The following is a 22126-nucleotide window of genomic DNA, read 5'->3' on the forward strand; positions in this document are numbered from 1 at the left end:
TCAGGGGTGTCCAGCTTTGCATAGGGGCAATCTGATTGGGTGAGCCTGGATGGTTTCCAGAACTTTCCACCAGAGGGTGGACCTAGTTGAGGACTTTACCTGTATGAAAATGGTCTCATGAATTATTCATGAGGACCTTCTATATAAGCAGGTCTCATAGCCCACTCTACTCAGCCCTGGATGGGAAGGAGTGGCTTGTAAGAGTGTCCGCCAAGTCCCTAGGCCAACCCTTTGGGTGAAGATTGAAGACTCAAGGCGCAAGACTGTCACCACCCAGCATCCCTGAGGTGGTGTCTTCAGCAGCAAGGCGGTGTCTCTGTGGGGGAGCTCGCCGGTGTCAAACTGGCCTGTCTTCACGCAGGTACTGCATCCCTGGCATAGTGAACCCCAGCGCCTGCCAAGAGCAGCCTAATACCAGACCTGACACATTTTCCAGACAAGTATCCTAACTCACCGGCAGGCCTGCGCTTTGCGCAGGGCCTACAGACAAAGCATCACTGCTTCAGCCAATAGCTAAGGGACCCCTAGTGAAGGAGCAGGGCTGATCCCCCTGCTGTGTACCTGTCTGGCAGGACAGGTGCAGCACCCCAAGGACCGAGCTAAAGCCAGGCCTTGCTGGCCTCTGGCTGAACTCTAGTCCAAAAAACACATTTACTAAGACTGCTTATAATTTGAAACTGTTATTACCTTAATTGATCTGTCTCTCATAAATGGTTTCTTTTAATGTTAGTTAAATAGTTGAATTGTTAGTAATAGATAAGATTGTTAAATTATTTTAGTAGTTAATTATAGATACAATTGTTAGTTATTAATACTTCGTTGGAGGGGAATTGTTAGTAACCTGTTAGTAAATTGATAGAATACATACCAAGGTGAAGGCGTGGCCTCCCTCTTTCCTTACTTTCCTACTTGGCTTGATAAGAGAGGTAAACCCTCCATCGGCCTTTTATAAAATTGTCATTTGGCTCGGAGTAGCGACCCGATCCCGGTAAGGGTAAAAGGTAGCGCCCTCTCCCTCCTTTTAATTCTAAATACATACATAGTCATTACTTTCCTTTAAACTGACCCCTGCATTGAACTTACCTGAGACCACATCACACGCTGGTGTTAAATATTATCTTTCTCTTAATTCAAGTAAGTGCGTACTGTTATTAAAATAAGAACTTGCAGCAATATTCCCGTTCATTCCTTGCGTATTAATAAATTAATTTGTTTGTGTTTTATAAAATTCTGTTGTCTGCTTCATTGTTCTCCTCAGCCCTAGTCTTCCCAAGGGGGTGCCGGCGTGGGTTCATATCTCCTGGAGGCACACCCCGACAAAGGCCGTGGGGACAGGTTCCAGAACCTAAAAGGTGGTGAGGGTTGCTCTTTAGCATCTTCCCACCACCTGTTGGGGGCCCAGCATTGCTGTCAATCTCTGGGCATTGCTGGAGAGTCCCTGGGCACACACCTTTTCATTCTCATGCGAATGATCTCTGGGAGACACATTCCTCCCAGCCTTCAGCAGCACTGAGGTCCTGCTGGCACATTCCTTACATTTATATAGCTCTACATCTCTGTAGAGGTTTCATTCCTGTTAAGTACTGTGGTTAAAGCACTGATGTACAATGATAAATTTTGTCTACATTAGAAACATTCTGAAGTAGTATATCAGTACAGAGAAAAAGTTTATATATCTGTGCAGAGGTTTCCCTTCTGTTAGTGACTGTGGTTTAAGCACCAATTTACAATAATAAAGATTTTCAACATTAGAAAAGTACTGCTGTGTGTTTGTCTCTGCAGGTGTAAGGCAAAGTCTGTAATAGTGAAACCCATGCATGTGCATTTGCTACCTGTGGCAGGAATTGTAAGCCAGTATTGGTCAGGAGACATAGCACTAGATGAATCGACCTACTTGGCAACGCCAGTGAACTTCCAGGAATAATGGTTTTGCAATCCTTTATTCTGATAGTGAAATTTCAGCTTTGTCAGACTAAGGTATTTATTCCAACTTCCTGGTGATGCAATCTATTCTCCATTTAAAAAAAAAATCGGGCATAAGAAGCTGCCAACAAAGAGGGCTTTCGCTGGCAAAACCATGTTTACACCGCTTTTTTTTCAGCTGGTGGCAGTGTCTGCCATTGTTCAAATATGCAAATGAGTGGCTATTTGAATTTTTGAGATCGGCCAATACTGCTGCCGGCAGTTCAGGTCAGTGTAACCGTAGCCCATGAGTAAACAATAAGCATGCACATGGCACTCAGACATGCAAATGAAGAGAGCCACAATCCATAAAAGAGAGAGGGATGGGGGTTGACCATCAAGGAGAGCATCCTGGACAGTGCCCTCTGCTCCGATCGACTGACCAGTGGACCAGCTCAGGAATCACCACGGGAAGATAAAAGGCACTGCCTCCTGTTTGTGATAACACACTGTCTAGGACTGTAAGTGTGTTCGAGAGTGAGTGAGATCCCCCTCCCATCCTGGTTTTAACTTAAGCAATAAACACTTTACATTCCCATCAGGTGGGCCCCTCTCCTTAGTGTTCAAAAGTAGTTGCAACCACAATTCCACTGCAACAATTTATACTTGGATTGAGGTGGTAATGGACATGGAGACAGATTTGTTGAAAGTCTAAGTTAGGATAGAAGTGGTGAAAGAAGAAGGGTGATGTTATGCTGCAGATCTATTGTAGACCATCTAACCAGGCAGAAAAGATGGATTAGGTAATCCAAGGTGCAGGGTTTGGTATTGATGGGGGACTTCAACTATCCAGATACATGTGGAAAAGTAACACAGCAGGACACAGATTATCCAAAAATGTTTGAACTGAAGTGGAGATTTTTGTTTTGTTCTGTTTTGTTTCAGGAGGTTGAGAAAGCTACTATGGAGGAAGCTGTTCTAGATTTGTTTTTAACAAATAGGGAGGAATGGATTGAAAATTTAAACGATGTGGGTTAGAATGTGAAAGCCCCTCCTCCCCCCCAGACCAATAAGATGTGCATGGGTAGCAAAGTCTGAGAGAGTGAATTCCATCTGTTAATGCTTGCTGCCCCATGACAAAGTAAATCCTCATCGTAGTGGAATAGCTCAATGTGCATGGATAGAAGCAGCAAATTCTGATGGGTAGCCATTCCCAATGTTACACTGGCCTTTCTCTCTGGCTGCCAGAAGTACAGTAGAGGCTCGTGGGCAGCAACTCCTCAGAGGAGCCACCACCACTTCCCAGTAGCATTTCCCATGGGCACTTGTCCTTTATATTCGGTAACACCCACTACATAAGAACAACATTTGTGACATCACATAGAGGAGTGAGCCAGATGGGGGTGTGTAGGCACATTGTGCCCCCTCCCCGCACTCCCTTTCCACACACTGCTTATTGTTACTCCCTTCCCAACAATGCAGGTCCAGAGCACCCAGCCCCCTCCACCTGACAGTGCTTGTGTGGAAAAAGAGCACATCTGGAGGGGCATTTGCAGGGGATGGGCAGGTGGGGGCAGCAGAAGTGTAGGTGGAAGGTTTCCTCCTACATTCCTCTGTGGCTGGCTGGCAGGCTATGTAGGGCGAGAGAGGTGCTATTTTGCAGTACTGGGGCATCCCCCATCCATTCACTGGCCTGTCCCATGCAACTCGGCTGATGGTGCAACCACGCAATCGCCACACCTGCAGCAAGTTCTAGATGTGCTATAGAGTGAAGTCAGCAGATCCTCCTCCCCTGGGCACTGGTCCCTTCCCGCCCCCCGCCCCCCCGATAGTTTTGCTATAAGCCCTCACTCTAACCCATAGTGAGCTGTGCACAATGCCCTCTCCAGACATCCGATCCTCTCCAGGGTGGAGCATGAACCTGCCAGAGGGAACATGTTCAGCTTGTCTCTGGCAGCCAAGATCACCCAGACATTTTGGACTGAGAGCACCCTTGTCCCATTCCTCATAAACTTGGAGGTCCACCATCCCACACCCTCAACTTTTCCCCGACCCCCATGCTTGCCCCACCCCTTCTGAAGCACCTTTAACTCTCCATACACCTTTGGTCAGATGATACTTTCCATACCATCAAAAGCTACTTAGGAACAACATCACACGAGCTACTGACTGCTAGTGGTATACCTCAGTGAGGCCTGCAATTCTATATTTTGCACCTGAGACGTGATTTTGCACACATGGTGTGTGCATAGTCACACTATTTGTATGCTCCACAAAACAGTATCCTCCATTAGTGCTTGGGAGGTCAGATGGAATTGTCCCCACTGGCACAGATAATCTGAAAGTCATAGTCAAGGCTTTTGTGAGCAAACAGTCCATGTGTTGCATACTTTGACCATACACCACAGCTGAACTCTGTTATGTTTATGTTGTATTTACCCTAGTTAAATAACGCTTAGTCATTTTTCATACCCAGATGTTCCAGGTATAGTTGGCAAGTAGGTTGTGAATATATCAACAGAACCTTTGAAACAGAATTAGGAAGAATAGCCAGAGTTGCCTGATGCTTACACACAAGTAGCCTATGAGGACACTGAAAGGATACAGGACTACACTAGTGACCAAAGACAAGACCGTCGGACAAAGTACATGCTCAGAAAGGAAAGTCCAGTAATCAAACAGAACTTTCCTCAGTAGGGCCCAAGTAGAGGACCCCTCTCTAGTAGGTGAGGAGCAAATAAGCTGTGCTCCAAGTCCTAAATAAGGGTGGAGGTGAGTGAAGTGTTGAACTGGGAAAAAAGGAGGGCTCCTTCTCAGTGATGACCCGCACCACTGAGATTGATTCTGCTATTAAAAAACTGGTGTAGTTATAGCCATGGCTTACACCACACTACTAACAGGAGGAATAGGATTACTCCTGGAAAGAAAGAGAAGCACCCCCTGGGCTTTTTCTAACTCCCAGTAGTTATCTAAAACAGCCCACGGGTCGGTGGAATTCATTGGCTGTTATCTATCCCAATTTCTAAGAGCTGTTATCTATCCCCAAGAAGTGAGAGTTTCGAGTTTCAGGGGATGGGACTACTTAAGGGTTAATAGGAGGGTATGACATACAGACACAAACAACACTCTGTCCTGTAGAGCACAGAGGTTCAGCAGATCACGCTTCCCAGCTGAAGCAGCTTGCTTTCAGAACTTCCCGGTCATTGGGTCAAAGCCCTTTTGGGGGTTCTGGGGCGTCTTTGCCTCAGCCTTACATGTGACCCTTACAGGCTCATGAAACTAAAACATAAACACATCAACATATAGACAGACTTGCCACCGGACAGGATACAAATAGACAGAATACAAAGAGAGTTAATGAGAGCATTTACTGAGAGCATATACTTACATAGTTAAGCAGATACAGCAATAAGACGCACCGTTGCATCATGTTACTTCAGCTAGCTATACTACTAATACAGATTTTCATGGTACCGTTAGGTATTCACACCCTACTCTATCTAACTCGTGAGAAGGCGGGAGGAGCGGCAAAGGGTGATCAGGCCTTGTTGCAGACAGCACCCAGTCTCTCCAGGATTCAGGAGTTCCTCCTCCTCCTTACGTTGTAGCCCCCCTTTATAATCCTGCCGTTGGCTGGCTCCACCCGAGGACTGACACATCACAGCCTGGTTGCTTCTGCTTCTCTTCGCATGCAGCCACCCTCAGCCCCCCCTCCCCATTTTGCACAACTATATATCTCATACTTATTTTTTCCTTGTTAAAGTACGCAGCTGGCTCCTCTGGGCTGATGGGTCAGAGGCCATGGTCTTTCCTGTTTTTCAATTTAGGCTGAGAGGATGTGGATGCTGCTGAAGTTACACACTGCTGTTAATGCAGGCTGTATGCAATCCAGTAAATACCAGTGCTAACTGGTTTAGACTTGCCCAGTTTACTCGGTTCCTCAGTTCTTGTCCTGGGGTTAATGTTTTAGCCATTTTGTGCTGAGGCATATTTCTTTATAGTATTTTAAAAGGGTCTCTGTACCCTGCCTCCATCCCACATACCTCACCGCGTTGTTCAAGTGTCCATGCAATTCACCCTCACATGCCCGAGCTTGACCAGTCACTTAGGGGTCACCAGGTTGTTTTGCACAGTAGGGAACCTGTAATGAGAAGGAGGAGATGGTGAAGTTTCAGGGTGCTCCACAGACATGGCACTCAGCAAGGCTAGCAGAAGGCAGAGACAAGCACAGCGGGGTTTGTAGGTCTTCAGCCAAAAATCAAGAAGCACTGACACATGCTGACCTCAAGTCCTGCTTAGGGCACAGCCAGGAGTATTCATGATGAGTTACCTTGCAGACCCATGGAACCCGTTTTTACTATGGAGATCCCTAGCATCTGGGCAACAGCTCCCTTTCCACTGCTGCCCTACCTAAGTCAAGGGGTTCAAAGAAATGTTGGGGACTCCTCTCCCAGACTGTAGCTCCAGTACTCTGGCAGGGAAGGGATGTTGGCATGCCACTCTGTTACCTCCTGTAGAAGCCCACTGCTGCATATTGCTGTGCCACGCATGGATGAAACAGAAATCAGTAGCTGCTGGGCCTCTGCACATTTTTTTTCTATCTTTCTGTCAAATTCTCTTAGTTATCATTTATCAGGATTTTCCAGATCTGAAGAAGTGGGTCTGTCCCATGAAAATGCATCACCTAATAAATTATATTGTTAGTCTTTACAATCATACAGGATTGCTTTTTTCATTTTGTGAAGGTACAGATTAACACGGCTACATTCTAACTCCTTTATAGAGTAATCAAGCACTGTCCTTATGGAATCTGTATTCTGCTACTCACAATTCCAAGACATCTTCCTTCATCACAAATACCTGATATTGAAGGAGAGAGAAGGAAAGAAAAACCCACAAACAAAAGTAGCCATGGTGCAGTTCAGTCAGTTCAGAACATGAGAGCTGTGAATCTTAAATTTCCACATGTTCCGCTTTCCAAATAAGTGAAGGGATATAATCATTGGCAATAGGAGTAAACAACTGCCTGTGTCTAATTCCAAGCCTCACAGAAACCACTTGTGCTTTCTAGAGTGCAAAAGTGACAACACTAGAGCTCATATTAAGACGTGCCCTCTCTCCCTCTATTATTTTCAGTGGCTTGACCTCTCCAATACAGTAGGGTCTCAACATTCATGAGGATTCCATGTTGGGAACCCTCACAAATGTTGAATTTTGCAAATATGGCAGCCCTGGCTGCTGGCGCTGCTTCCCAGAGTCCCCAGAGAAGCAGCGGCTTCTGGGGCATTCCTGCCCAGGGCCAAGGGAAGCAGCCATCCAGCTGCTCGCAAATAATTGAATTCGCAAACCATAGGTTCACGAATATTGAGACTCTACTGTAAACACAGTGTGGAGGAGAATGAGTGAAACAAAATCATTTTTCCCTTGTTTGTTTTTTTCTTTCTTTATCATTATTATTAATTATTATGATTAATAATATTTATTTTATTTTGTTTATTTATTATCATTTGAGGGGGATAATCTTTTCCAATTGGCTGCTGGGAACAAAAGGTGTAGGCAAACTTAAGAAACCCATGAAGAGCGGAAATTCATTGATGTAGCTACTGTTCCGTATGCTATGTCTACACAGCAGGGTTATTTCAGAGTAAGCTGTTCCAGGAGAAATCTTCCAGAATAGCTTATTTCAAAATAATTCATCTAGACACACAATACATATCAAAATAGGGCTCAGCTATTTTGAATTAGAGTCTCCACACTAATTGGCCAGCGGGTCACCATGGATGGGGCTGGAGGTCCCCTATTTCAAAATAGCCCCTATTCCCTGTTTATACAGCCCTATACAGTAGTGTCTCAACATTCATGAGGGTTCCATGTTGAAAACCCTCACAAATGTTGAATTTCGGGAATATGGCTCCTCCCGGCAGCCCGGCTGCCAGAGCTCATGCCCGGGTCCCTGGGGGAAGCGGCAGCTGCCGGAGCTCCTGCCTGGAGCCCTGGGGGTAGTGGTGGCTGCTGGCGCCCCTGCTGGGGCCCCAGGGGAGGTGGTGGCTGTCAGTATTCCATGCCCTGGAGCCCCATGGAAACAGCGGCAGCCTGCACCCCTACCCGTGGCACAAGGGAAGTGGTCATTTGGCTACTCCCAAATAATTGAATTTGTGAACATTAAATTCGAAATCTTGAGACCCTGCTGTATCTGTTTTGGAACAGGCGCTATACCTCATTCTGGCTGCTTCTACACATGCCCCTTCTTCCAGGGCATGGTAATGAGCAGTCTGGAAGATGCTAATGAGGCACGGTTGTAAATTTCCTGGGCCTCACAAGCATATGGCCGTGTGATTTGGAGTCCAGAAGAAGCTCTTCCAGACTCCAAAACACACTGTAGACGTGCAGCCCTTGGGGATGTTCCAGAAAGAAACCCTCCTTCTGGAAGATCCCCATGGGCTGCACATCTACTTTTGTGTTTTAGAGTCCGGAAGAGGCTTCTTCTGGACTCCGAATCACGTGGCCATATGCTAATGAGGCCCAGGAAATTTACAACCGTGCCTTATTAACATCTTCCAGGCTGCTCATTACCATGCCCCTTCCAGAAGAACGGGCATGTGTAGAAGCAACCAGAATGAGGTTTACAGAGTTTGAAATAAGACATCTGGTATTTCAAAATGATTTTGAAATAGTGATTTATTTATTCCAAAATAGCTTTTTTGCATAGACACATCCTCTGGGAGTTTGCACTGCCTAACAAAAGTCCATTGCTAGGTATCAGGGAGCCGTAAGAGCTACTGTCATACAACAAAAATCTGTTCTAGATTTCTTCATCTTACTTCAGATAGACCTAAATCAAAACATTATTGACCTCTGTCCCTAAAATTCAGGGAACAAATAACTGACAATGGGAAAGGGATTATATATTTTCTCTTGATTAATAGTTTTAATATATTTTACTTCAATTTCATATTCCCCATGTATATCTTTCATCCATATTGCACTTATTTTGCTTCAGTTATACAACAGATATTCTAAAAATATTCTTACAGTGTCTTTTCTGGGTGATACTTTTTTATCATGCATTTCAGAGCTCACATTTATCTCAGTCACTCAACATTTTTAACATGGAAACAGAGTAGGATAACATCATGACTACATATGAAACACAGGTGGTGAAGGTTTAACTTTTTCATCTTCACAGCTTTCATTTACTGTTTCTAGTAATGTCCACTTTATAGTAAAATGTTGCATATGTGTTCTCTTAGAAAATGACTAGAAGAGATACATTATTTTTCTCACTTCAAATTGGCATTTCTTTACGGTTCATCTATTATTTCTAAACTAGTTTAGGCCCTGTCCATGGTATTATGTAAATATTGTAGGGAGAAGCTTAATTTTCTACAATAATCAATAGAGCTTCTTCACAGTAACCTTTGCTGGTCACCTGTTACAGTCTAGCCAATGTTATTCTGTATTTTTAAATTTGTTTATCATATTACCACATTTTCAGATTTCTTCATTGTACCTGAGGAGCTGTTTATGGCCTAGGTCTCACTGATTAAAATCAATATAATCAAAAGTAACTCTTGGTGACTATTGCAGAAGAGAAAAGAGAGGTTGCAATTCCTCACATTTTGTCTCACCTGTATCCTAGGATAGTAACAATTCAGCCTCTCTTTTTGGAGTTTTTAAATTTACTCTGCCAAGATTCTTTGAATTAATTTAAAGGCTCTGTTTCTTCTTGAGAAATAAAATTGAACAAACACAAAACTAAAGTACATTGAAATACTGTCATGGAAAAGATTAAACTTCTCTCCTGCCATTTTTTTCCTCCTGAAAAGAGAGGCATAGATTACATGAAGACAAAGTAAAATACAGATACAATATGGGTACAGTTAGATAACTTTAGAAATGAATTATTCAGTTTGTAGAAGCTAGTTTTGCAAAGCAGTACATTTACATAGAAAATTATCTTTTATGTTAGTTATTATTATTATTAAATGGGGGCTTGCTTTAAAGCTTATTAAATAATTATATAAAACATAGAGCTTTATTTTCTTTCAATCTAAAAACAACTAATACATTTCATTTGTTGTTAGTTTTGCTAGTGAATATCATGAAAATAAGTTATTTTGTTTTATTAGGAACAATTCATTCAAAGATCATCAAAAAGACCTTTTTGTTTTACTAAAGTACCTGGACAGCTATAGCCAGATACTTACTTGTTTATTTTCCAGGCATGAAAGAAGTCTTCAGTCAGATTCCTGTGGCAGTATCTGAGGGACTATTTCAACAGAATTTAGTATTTTGGGGAGATAAAGGATTTGGATAAGGGAATCAGTTCTTAATGCAGTCTGCCAGTTCAGAGATGAGCTTGTGTTACTTCCTTCTTTTCAAAATCAATTTATATTGACAACATACGTTCAAATAATTGGCTGTATACCCTGAGGTGGAGAAAACCCTCTAAAGAAAAACATGTCATTGTAGTTGTGCTTTTATTGCAAACGATAAAGTTTCAATTTACAGCAAAAATCGAAAGTTTCCCTCTTCAGAGCTCTCTCCAGCTCTAAGTATCAAGGTTTATTGGCTCTTCTTTATTTCATCTTTATTCTCTCCAACAAGAAACTCTACTGCAAGAAAATACCCTCTTTCCTCTTCACCCACATAAGAAACAGGGAAATTTGGTAATAGATATTTTGCAAAAAATACACTTTTTTAACTCTGAAGAAACACAAACAAAGAGGCGAGAAGAGCCCTTTTTGGCTTGCAGCTGGGCGGGCTCTTTAACGTACCAATCACAGAGCAGCTCTTCTCTATAAATTCAGGCATCTGACCTACCCTCACCAGCCCAATTACTTTTGATTCGTGGAAAACGCTTGTCAGCATGTCGGAAACAGCGCCTGTTGCGGCTCCGGCTGTCTCCGCTCCGGGGACGAAGGCTTCTACCAAGAAACCGAAAAAGGCAGCAGGAAGCTCTAAAGCCCGCAAACCTTCAGGTCCCAGTGTGACCGAACTAATCACCAAGGCGGTGTCCGTTTCTAAGGAGCGTAAAGGGCTGTCCTTGGCCGCTCTTAAGAAGGCTCTGGCCGCTGGAGGATACGATGTGGAGAAGAACAACAGCCGCATCAAGTTGGGACTGAAAAGCCTAGTGAGCAAGGGCACCTTGGTGCAGACAAAGGGTACTGGCGCTTCAGGCTCTTTCAAACTCAGCAAAAAGCCGGGAGAAGTTAAAGAGAAGGCGCCCAAGAAAAAACCAGCGGCAAAGCCTAAGAAGGCAGCTACCAAGAAACCTGCTAGTGCCCCCAAGAAGCCCAAAAAGGCGGCGGTGCCTAAAAAGAGCCCGAAAAAAGCGAAGAAACCTGCAGCTGCCGCCGTCAAGAAACCAGCTAAGAGTTCTAAGAAAGTGAAAGCCGCCAAGCCCAAAAGGGCAGCAAAGAGTCCTGCTAAGGCGGTGAAACCCAAAGCTGCCAAGCCCAAACCCACTAAGGCCAAAACAGCGGCGAAAAGCAAGAAGGCTGCGCCCAAAAAATAAACGTTTTTGTCATAGGAAATTTCTGACCCAACGGCTCTTTTAAGAGCCCCCCCCCCTTTTCAGAAAAAGAGCAAAATCGCTGTACTGGGGTCGCCTGTAAACGGCTTCCTGGGCACTAAGTACCGGTGTACAGCATCACTCTCCGTGCCGCTGTCCCGAGTAGTCAAATAGCCCCTGCTTGGGGGCGGGGGCCCACCTGCCACTAGCGTGCCCTGACATTGCTTCAGCTATTTCGACCAATAGCGGCTTGGCCATTCAACAAAGACACTGACGAGAGGACAGCACCCTTCCCCCCCGCCCCCTCACTTTCGTCCTCGGTGATTGGACGATAGCGAATATATAGCGAAATCTTATTGGATCCTTCCAAAGTTTTGAAAAACCCGCGCTCTCCCCCATGGGAAAGGGGTATTGTCCCCCTTTCTCTTGCACTGACCTCATTTATCACCAAAACTGAGTGCTCTATCGTTCAAACTCTCGCTCCCCGAAGGACCCTGTTTTCCTTATTTCCACTCCCATTTCAAGCATTCGTCTTTGAAATACTTATCTTCTAATAGCTGGGGCGCGAAACAATACTTTTAAGCTTGTTTCACAGCATTGGGGGTTCTCTATATGGTATTACCTCGCCTGCATTGTTTTGCTAATATCCTGGTACTTGTACAGCTTCAAAACAAACACATTTCCCACGTACATCTTCATTGGTTAATTCAGGTTGGGCCTGACTCCCGCCTTTTGAAATCTGTTTTTTCTGGATGTTTCCAATTCCTCTCTTTATCATCATACTGACTGATGTAAACCCAGGCTTGTGAGTTCCGTCCTTAAGGGGGACTTTCAAGGGTCTGAAGCAGGTTAGATTTGAAAAAAAAGAAATCTGTCGGGGATGGTGATGCTGTGAGGGCAGGGGACTGGACCTGATGACCTCTTGAGGTCCCTTCCAGTTCTTAAGCATCAGCGGTAGAGAAAGGATCATTTATGACTCCTTGGCATAGGAATACTAGTTCCGGAGAACAGGTACGGATAGAGATTTTTTTCAAATTCATATTTCCATTCATGTATTAATTCGACATGATTTTGAAAGATGAAGAGGAAGTGAACTTTCCCTTCAGATTGATTGGGTAGACAATCCATAACACCTCCCCACACTTTTCTTTCTTTCTCTCTCTCTCTCTCTCTTTTAAAGGTACATGAAGGACGATCGAGAATGTGTCTAGATTAATTTACAGTGCTTACATAAACTGTCTGGCTATTTTTCTTACTTCTATAACTAAATATACTCTAGAACCAAGACTTTTTTCAGGATTACTGTATAGTCCGAAAAAACTATTCATGCAAATCTTGTCCGCTAAAAGAGGTATAACAGTTCTTCAAATGTTTTCGAGATGAAAACAAAAAAGCAGGAAAGTAGCACTTTAAAGACTAATAATTTATTAGGTGAGCTTTCATGGGACAGACCCACTTCTTCAGACCATAGCCATACATCGGAGCAGACTCAGTATTTAAGGGATAGGGAACCAAAAATAGTAATCGAGATGAGAATGTGTCATTTAAACAAGGTGTATAGATCAAATCCTTAACTATTTCATCGGGGAAGTCTTTTCAGGAAAAATGACAGGTAACCAACGGAAAACAGAAAAGTACTAACACGCATTTATTATCTGAAAGTAAAAGAAAGCAACAATAAAGGACATATACAACGTATATTTTTACTTTCCCTTTCAAAACATTCGAATATATTTCTTGTATTTATGTGCATCTTGATTCAATAGAATCTTTTAAAACCTACAACTATTTTAATATTGCCAGCATCAACAATTAACACAACATAAAAAAGGAAAACACCTCAGTAATTAAAAAAACCCTATGCTTTAGTGCTACAGCTCCTTTACAGAATAGGTGGGCGGCTCTGAAAAGAGCCTTTGAGTTACAGATGTTAGCATTCTTTCAAATAATCTTTACTTCGAGCTGGTGTACTTGGTAACAGCCTTGGTACCCTCAGACACAGCGTGTTTGGCCAACTCCCCAGGCAGCAGAAGGCGCACAGCTGTCTGGATCTCCCGGGAAGTTATGGTAGAGCGCTTGTTGTAATGCGCCAAACGAGACGCTTCCCCAGCGATACGTTCGAAAATATCGTTCACAAATGAATTCATTATGCCCATAGCCTTAGACGAGATACCAGTGTCCGGGTGAACTTGCTTCAGCACTTTGTACACGTAAATTGAATAACTTTCCTTCCTAGTCTTTCTACGCTTCTTATCCCCCTTCTTCTGGGTCTTGGTAACGGCCTTCTTAGAGCCCTTCTTTGGAGCGGGAGCAGATTTCGCCGGCTCAGGCATTTTAATAAGTACGTATAGCTCGAACTCTACCAGACAGAAATCAGAAAAAAACCCACCGTTCCTCCCTATATTTATAGGTTTGCTATGCAAATCAGCAGATTGTGTTTTCTCTTTTTCTATTGGCGTTTAGACGAAACTTAGGGCAACGAGCTTAGACAGCAATTGGTCAAAGTGAGATCCTCGTCTTCATTGGTGCCTCACACAGGGACATTTTTCAACCAATCATGATTCACTAGGCCACCCGGGAGAAGGGATAAAAGGGCAAGAACAGTTGCGTCATTATGTTGTTAGTCTTCTTGTTTCTGTAGCACGTAGTTGGTGTGTTTAGCAGTGGTGCGATGTCGGGTAGAGGAAAACAAGGTGGTAAAGTCAGGGCTAAGGCGAAGTCTCGCTCTTCTCGTGCTGGCTTGCAGTTTCCTGTGGGTCGTGTTCATCGGCTTCTTCGGAAAGGTAATTATGCTGAGCGAGTAGGTGCTGGCGCGCCTGTGTACATGGCAGCTGTTTTAGAATATCTGACCGCTGAAATTCTGGAGTTGGCTGGAAACGCTGCTCGTGATAACAAGAAAACCAGGATTATTCCCCGTCATCTGCAGCTCGCTATCCGCAACGATGAGGAACTCAATAAACTGCTGGGAAAGGTTACTATTGCTCAAGGTGGTGTTCTGCCCAATATCCAGGCTGTGTTGCTACCCAAGAAAACCGAAAGCCATAAAGCTAAGAGCAAGTGAAACTTCTTTAAAAAGAAAGCGAAGTCATATTCTACTTAAAGTAGGAAAAAAACTAAACCCAAAGGCTCTTTTCAGAGCCACCCACGCGATCTTAAAAGAGCTAAATTATTTGTGTTTTGGCTTTAAAGAAGTGAGTATGCAGTTTTTGTTGGTGTCTTGTTTTTGAGATCGATTACTTCAAAAGCGGAAAAGTCAGTCAGAGAAAATGAAGAGGTTTGCTTGCAACAAATACAGCAACAGATACAGAGTTTAAAAAAAACTCATAAATTGTAGGTTTTTTGTGCTTTATTAAAGTGTTTCTGCGATTGACTTTTTTAATGAAACTGAAGGTGAAAAAGACACCCCAAACTAGTTCCACTAGTACCCAGGGGACTGGGTCCAAAAACACATTCTCAGAGGAAACAAACATCAGTGGGCTTTTCAAACTCCTTAGCTGTTTGTATTTTGGTCTTGAGTTTTCCTTCCTTATCCCTCCCAATCAACCTTGGTGCTTCCCACTTTTTCTCATGCTATCCTACTTTGTCTACTTAAAGATCCAAGTGTACACCCTGGAAAATGACTAGGTTCTGAGCTCACATGTCCAGAATTCATACTAATATTCTCAAGAGGCCTGGTGTTGGGGGCTGCCAGCAGTGTTGAGGTTCCTGTATTGAGTGCCCCATGTAGGTACAAGACAATAGGTGCGCCTATTTTTCATGGGGAATACAGAGTTCCTGAGCGAATATATCACTATTCCCTGTGTCAATTCCTCTCCTACACCAGGACTGCAGCCTCGATGGATCTATGTGCCCTATTGAGCTAGAACACTAGCTATGGGGGAACCCCCTAACTGCATAAAATTCCATCTCAACCCCACCTCCCACATTATGCATTTTATAGTCTATCTCAATGTTTAATGCAGTGCTTTACTGCTTTATAGGGGAGGGATGAAGGATAGCCAGCAAAACTCATCAGCAAAATATTCGATTTTGATTGTAGAGAGCTGGGAACCCTCTGAGGTTGCACAAGTGGTGGTTTTTAGCTGTGGTATTGGTGGATGAAGGCTGTGCTTACCACCTCATTTTAAAGCCGCCTTTCTCTTTTTACATCTCAAATCCTATATAAATGAGTTCATCTTCCAAAAAAGTAGCCCTAATATGAAATAGAAACTTTCTGCTGTCTTACAACAGCTGTGTCTCCGCTGAGGTCAAACCTCTTTCCTTTGAGTCTCATTAAACATAGAATGGTCCTTAGTCAGTGGTAGGCCATCAATTTATTGCACTTTGGTTTTACCTAACTGGACCTCTGTCATCACAGAGACAACCTTTGGAAATGGGCTTGAGGTGTATTGTGGATTAGATAGGATTTCTGTTATTTAAATAACCTTTAGGTCTCTTGTATTGACACAACAACTTGTGTTTGAGATACTGTTTTTCAGACTTTAAAGAGACTTTAACACCAGATTACAAAGGGAGACCTCTGAATTTATTCTGAAGTTTCACAGGTATCTCAGACTCAACAAGTTATACCAATTACTTTAGGCATTACAAGGACAATTTTTTTCCACTTTTAATATTAGTAGTAACTCCAGGCAGTCCACTTAACAGACACTTTTTTACTTTCCCCTTCCCCCACACCTCCTTTCTGTCCTATCTAACTGATTCATCAGTTTTTATTTCAAAGGTGTTCTATCTTTCTTCTAAATTCTCATCATCTCAGTTAGTAGGATTCTCCAGATCTGAAGTGTGTCTGTCCTACAAAAGCTATATTGTTCGCCTTTAAGGTGCTACAGGCTTGCTTTTTGTTTTTACTTTTCAGAACTTAGATTTACTTGTACACCATACATTTGCAAGCTACCTATCTTGTGTGTGTGTGTGTGTCTGTGTCTTACAACATTTGTTAAGTTTATATGTATAGTTTTCTAAAAGGAATAATTCTGGATTTATTTCTTAAGACAAAATGTCCCGAACAGAGAACACAAAAGAGTATAATATGGGGAAAATGAAGCTTTTCCCTCTGATGTTTCCAGGTTAGTTACAATGAAGTGTTGCAGAGCTACATATTTTGCTGATCTGCCAAAATGAACTCTTGTGCGGGGCAGAGGAGACTAGATACAGGAGACAAAAATTATTCCACTGTAACTCTGAAACCGATCTAATTACCCTCTTTGTTACAAGCTGGTGCCTTACATGGGCTTCTACTTACATGTTCATTATGCTTATACCTGCTAGATTTAAGAATCCTCTACTATAACATTAACTCAAAAGAACAAAGAAAAACTCTCCAGGTAGGTGCTGAGACATTGTGAACAAGGCTGTCTACACTACAAGATAAAATTAATTAAGTCAGTTAGCCTGATTTTTCCAATTACCTGTCCTCACTTTAAATTCCATAAGCTCAATTTATGGAGCACTAAAATTGACATATCAAAATCCTAAAATTGTAGTAACCTGAACAGTGTAGCATTCTGCTTGAATTTAAAATTCCAAATGAATAAAAAAATGAAATATGGAGATACACATCTCACAGAAGTGGAAGGGACCTCGGGAGGTCATCGAGTCGAGTCCCCTGCTCTCTTGGCAGGACCAAGCACACGGGTATTGAGGATGTGCCATGTTTTAAATCAAATTCATTAGTTGTCTTGTATTTGCCCCACAATCCCCTACAGTTCTCTGCTCTGATATCTTCCATCTCCACAGCTCTCAGGTGCAGAGGAGTGAGGCAACAGGAAGACCATTTCAATTCTGCACCTGGAAGCCTGCAGATGTAAGGTCATAAGAGGCTGAAAAATCTTTTTTTCTTTGCTAGTAGCGTGGCTGGGGTTTGTGGTTGTGTATACCCCTGCTAGCTGCCTTTTTTTTTTTTTTTTGGCACTGCCTGCTGCTAGTCACTTCCCCTCCAAGTGTCAGCTAGGCTGTGGGTGGGGGTGATAGGATAAGAAACTTCTTTTCAGAGGTTGACATGTTGCCCTGCACCCCGCATCTACTCCCTCCCCTCCTCAAGAGGTGCCACACATTCTGGAACTTTCTATCACCCTCATCACATAGTAGCTAGTCTGTGGGAGGGAGGGTCGTGCTTGGATAAGAAACTTCTTTTCAGCAACTTACATTTTGTCCTGGCTCCAACTTACCTCCCATTTCCTGCCCTCTGGAGGCACTGCAGTTTGGAACATTCCCGTGCTCAGCTGCATTACCTGGGTTGACCCCGAACCAATCGAAGGGCATGCGACACAAGGTGCCAGGCAGCTTGTGAACAGTGTGGGTCATGATTTTCGGGGGCTGTCTGTAGTCTGGGTTCTTTTAGGCAGCCGTGGGGAGTCACCCTCAGAAGTCAAGATTTTGGGGTCTGGCTGGAGCCACCTGGGGGATGTCTTTTAGCCAACTGGGGGATGTCTCCCCCAGCAGTCATGATTTCTAGGGGCTGGCTGTTGTCAGGGGTCTTTTATCCACCTAGGGGACATCTCCCTCAGCAGACATGATTTTCGGTCCATGGAAGAAGAAACTGTGTCACTAGAGTGGCTGTCCTCTGGAACCAAAATTTTATATGGGCTTTTTCAAAGGCCCAAGGAGCTGGCTTTATCTGGGGTCATTTAGCTGCCCCAAGCTGTAACTGTGTCAATGATTCATTCACGTTTCAGTGTAGCAACTGTGTCTACTTAAACATAATCTTCTTCTAACAGTCTTCTTTCACAGGAGGCCTAAATCCAGAATCAGGTCCAATTAAAGGGTCTCTGTGGACGGTCATGATTTTTGGGCGGCCAAATGTCTGCTGTCTTTTAGCTGCCCCGAGCCATTACTAAAAAGACATTCAAATTTCAGGGTAGCACCCACGTCTACTTAGAGTCCTCTTTCCAAGAGGCCTAAATCCATATCCAAGGCCAAAATAAAGCCTAGACATACAGCTTATAGGGGCAAGTGGTGGGTCTCCCTGGGAGGTCACAGTTTTTGGGGCTGTCAAATGTCATGATTATTGGGTGCTGGCTGTAGCTGGGGGGTCTTTTAGCCACCCCGAGCTCTACGTGTTTCAATGAAGGTAATGTAGTAAGCTATATAATTACCACAGTTCTCAAAGTAAGGCTTGCAGCAGGGAATATTCTTGTTCTGAGGGCCTTTTTGGCAGGTCCATACCTGGCTGTAATCTGGGGTCTGTTAGCTGTCCCAAGCCATAACTGAATAATTCATTCAAGTTTCAGTGTAGCACCCATGTCTACTTAAACATACTTAACACAGTAGGGGAAAGAGGGGAATGAAATATGGGAAAATGTCATCATATACCCACATCTACGTGCAGGACCAGAAGGCTAGAGGTCTCAGGGAACTGTGGGACAGGTTGCCACAATACACTGCTGCAGCGCTTGATTTAAGCTACTTTTTGTGTGGTAACAGTAAGTTGATTTTGTGGGGGACCATGTGGGGTGAAGATGCTCAAAATCAAATGGATTAAAACCCAGCGTTAAGAAATCAGGTTTAATAAAATTGATTTTTGTCTCATAGTGTAGACGCAGCCCATGACACTGTTACTTTATCTCAAGTCTCTTTGTAAAGTACATTTCCCAGGCCTTAAATCATTTGTGCCGTTTTCTGAACCCTGCCCAAACTTGTCAACATCCTCCAAAGATTAGGTGTGCTTTTCCTAGTCTTGTATGAATATACTTGTGGCAGCTACCTTCAAATTTTATTACATCCCCAGGTAGTAAGCACTTTTTACCTGACTGGGTTCTCTTCCATCATGTATACTTTGTATCTGTTAAGATTATGAAGGTAGGAAAATGGACAACTGTTCAAAAGGTGCAAATGGCAGATTACAATACTCATTAACAGAAAAAGGATCTCATAGAGTACAAAAGGGACAATTGTATAAATAAGTAAGTGGTGAAATATTCATTTAGATTGCATGGGAAAGCAAAACCAAAGATCTATTTTTTGACCTAAAGGTAAATACAAAGAGTTAGAGTTTAGATGTGATATAAGTCGAGAAAAATAATCAGAAGTATTTCTGACTACACTGACTTAGACTCCTCTTCATACTTCCATCTCCTAGTATAAAAATCACAATACAGGACAACTAAAGGTAATGAACTGCTCCTTGCTTTAAAGACTAACAAAATTATTTCTTTGGTGATGAGCTTTTGTGGGAGAGACCCATTTCATCAGCTCAATTTCACTTCCAATACAGACTGACATTTATTAGTACAAAGGACCAAACAAACAAACAAAATTGCAATAAAAATTGACATATCAAATAGGACAAGTGCACAAGAACCCCCAACTCAACCCCCTGCAGTGCATCATTAAAAATCTCCAACCTATTCTGGATCAAGATGCTACACTCCAGAAGGCTCTGGCTGACACACCTGTCCTTTCCTGTAGACAACCTCCTAACCTCAGAAAAATTGTCACCAACAATCACATACTACACCACAGTAATACTAATCCTGCAACTCTTCCTTCCAACAAACGCCACTGCCAACTTTGTCCACATATTTATTCTGGGGATACCATCACTGGACCTAACCATGTTAGTTACAAGATCAAAGGCACAGTCTCCTGTACTTCCAGAAACATTATATATGCTATTACGTGACAACAATGCTCTGCCACTATGCACATTGGACAGACTAGGCAAAACCCTTCTTCAAAGAATGAATGGACACAAAGCAGCCATCAGGAAACTCAATACACATCAGCCGGTCAGTGAACACATCAATGGAGTGGGCCATCCTGTTAAAGACCTGAGAATTTGTGTTCTGGAATGAAAAGAAATTAACAACAGATTAGAGCAAGAGATTTGCGAGTTAGAGTACATATTCAAATTTGACATTAACACGTGGTATGAAGAGAGACATCAACTACCTCATGCATTGCAAGGATTGCTTCTCTTCCTTTGATGCTCATAATTATCTCAGACAGGACAATTAACATCCCCCTACCCCAATCCCCTTTCATCAATCCTATTTGATTTGTCAGTTTTTATTGCATTTTTTTCCAGTCTTCTGTACTTATAAATGTCAGTCTGTATTGGAAATTAAATTGATGTGAAGAAGTGGGCCTGTCCCACAAAAGCTCATCACCGAATAAATCATTTTGTTAGTCTTTAAAGTGCTACATTTCTGCTGCTTTGTTTTGTTGGAGTACAGGCTAACATAGCTATTTCTCTGTGACTGTTCATTGCTTTCTAGATCTTTTTACATGTATAATACTCCTGCAGGAACCAAGACGAATTAAACTGAAATGCACACAATTTACATTTCAAGTCTCTTAAGTAGTGAATTCCTATACTCTCAAGTTTACATTTTAGAACTGGCCTGCACGTTTGTGTGGCCAATAACATTTATTTTTAGCAAATTATCCCTGTGGTAAATTGCTTGACAAATACTGTATTTCAGTATTTTTAGGCCTATCTTTCAGGTCTGGCCCACCTTTATTTAAGGGAACAGTCAAAGGTGAGGGGACAATGGTGGACTAGTGGAGCCTCTGGCGCAGATTAGAGTAGCATCAGAGCTGCATTTGTTTGAATCTAGCTCCTAGTAATCAAAGTGCTGTCCTAGTTCTGGAAATCATCATCCCGCAGGTGTGCTTCTGTCACGTCTCCTTCCATGGGCATGACACCATCATGCTTGGAATTTATGAGACAAAGTGACACAGACCTACATCAGGGACACTGGAGGAATCCGTATGACTCCAATCATGATAATTTTAAAGCCAGTTTCTGCTGCTGGCGTAAGGGGGAAGATCATGTTAAAAAAAATTACAGAGCACTCCTGCATAAATAGCCTTGTCTTTACTATTGCAAATCACACAGATAATGATAATAAATAAAGTAAATGAATGCTATTGAATGGAAAGAATTTACATTTGATGTGGCTTCAACACCCCCCCATGAATTTATTCCTCCATATTTTCATAAACATTAACAAACGCAATGTGTAAACAACAATGACTTAAAAGTGCCTCAGTCTAACTAAAGCAGATAATACACACCACCAATGGGACCAATGATTTGTAATGGCAGCAATTACTGCATTTATTTCTGTTGTAACTGCTGAGGAAATCACTTGTTTTCAGTTCTCCACCTACAATTTGAAATAAAGTGACTAGAGTATTTCAAATTGGTAAGTGTGCCTCCTACAGGCTACATGTATCTGTCACATCTGTGGGCCAAACAGCTTTTCCTGGAGGTATGTATTTTTTGTCAAGTCCAGCTTCCTCTTTATTCTAGCATGTTGAAAATTTCATTTTGGTTTCATAGATATTACAGACAAGGGAATTATATTGTAATAAGTATGTTGCTATTGTTGTTTCATGTAAAAATAACCACCTTATTTACACTTCCTCCATTTGCTGAAATGAAAGATTGCCCCAATACTCCCTCAAGAATCTATTGGAGATTTTGTATTTTGTCATATTACCTTCCCAACAAATGTCTGGGTAGATAAATTCTCACATTTCCTCCAGGTCTCGTGTTTTGGATATTTCTGTTTTTTCTTCTAGAAATGCCTCCTCCACCCACTGTTCCTGATTTAGTAGTCTACTGTATATCTAGCCTACGATGCTATGCCTGTTTGTTATCCTTTTTGTCTTTACTTAGAGACTTTCAGCTGGTCTGCCTCCCACTTCCTTCTGGGCCTCAGAGCAAATGTATATATTTTGTTGAATAATGCAATATCTCCT

General features: G+C 42.6%; 5 protein-coding genes across 5 annotated transcripts in view; 3 read left to right on the top strand and 2 right to left on the bottom strand.

Annotated features, from left to right (window-relative positions):
* Positions 1 to 5255: 5255 nt before the first annotated feature.
* Positions 5256 to 22126, bottom strand: part of LOC142021747 (histone H1-like) — a 61876-nt gene continuing 45005 nt past the window's right edge. The window contains exon 2 of the mRNA XM_075010914.1: positions 5256 to 6043. Coding sequence (XP_074867015.1) covers positions 6015 to 6043 — 29 coding nt within the window. The 3' untranslated portion in view covers positions 5256 to 6014. The remainder of the gene's footprint in view (positions 6044 to 22126) is intronic.
* Positions 10123 to 11551, top strand: LOC142021771 (histone H1-like). The gene has a single exon (XM_075010948.1). It carries the CDS (start codon positions 10772 to 10774, stop codon positions 11417 to 11419), a length of 648 nt encoding a protein of 215 aa, XP_074867049.1. The 5' UTR covers positions 10123 to 10771; the 3' UTR covers positions 11420 to 11551.
* Positions 13042 to 13795, bottom strand: LOC142021812 (histone H2B 8). The gene has a single exon (XM_075011018.1). It carries the CDS (start codon positions 13747 to 13749, stop codon positions 13369 to 13371), a length of 381 nt encoding a protein of 126 aa, XP_074867119.1. The 5' UTR covers positions 13750 to 13795; the 3' UTR covers positions 13042 to 13368.
* The window catches only part of LOC142021763 (uncharacterized), a 38819-nt gene continuing 30765 nt past the window's right edge, over positions 14073 to 22126 (top strand). The window contains exon 1 of the mRNA XM_075010935.1: positions 14073 to 14199. The gene's annotated coding sequence lies outside the window, so the exon portion shown is untranslated. The remainder of the gene's footprint in view (positions 14200 to 22126) is intronic.
* LOC142021782 (histone H2A.J) lies at positions 14088 to 14723 on the top strand. The gene has a single exon (XM_075010975.1). The coding sequence runs from the start codon at positions 14088 to 14090 to the stop codon at positions 14475 to 14477; it is 390 nt and encodes a 129-aa protein (XP_074867076.1). The 3' UTR covers positions 14478 to 14723.

The sequence above is a fragment of the Carettochelys insculpta genome, chromosome 1 (assembly GCF_033958435.1).
Source record: "Carettochelys insculpta isolate YL-2023 chromosome 1, ASM3395843v1, whole genome shotgun sequence".
NCBI lineage: Eukaryota > Metazoa > Chordata > Testudines > Carettochelyidae > Carettochelys > Carettochelys insculpta.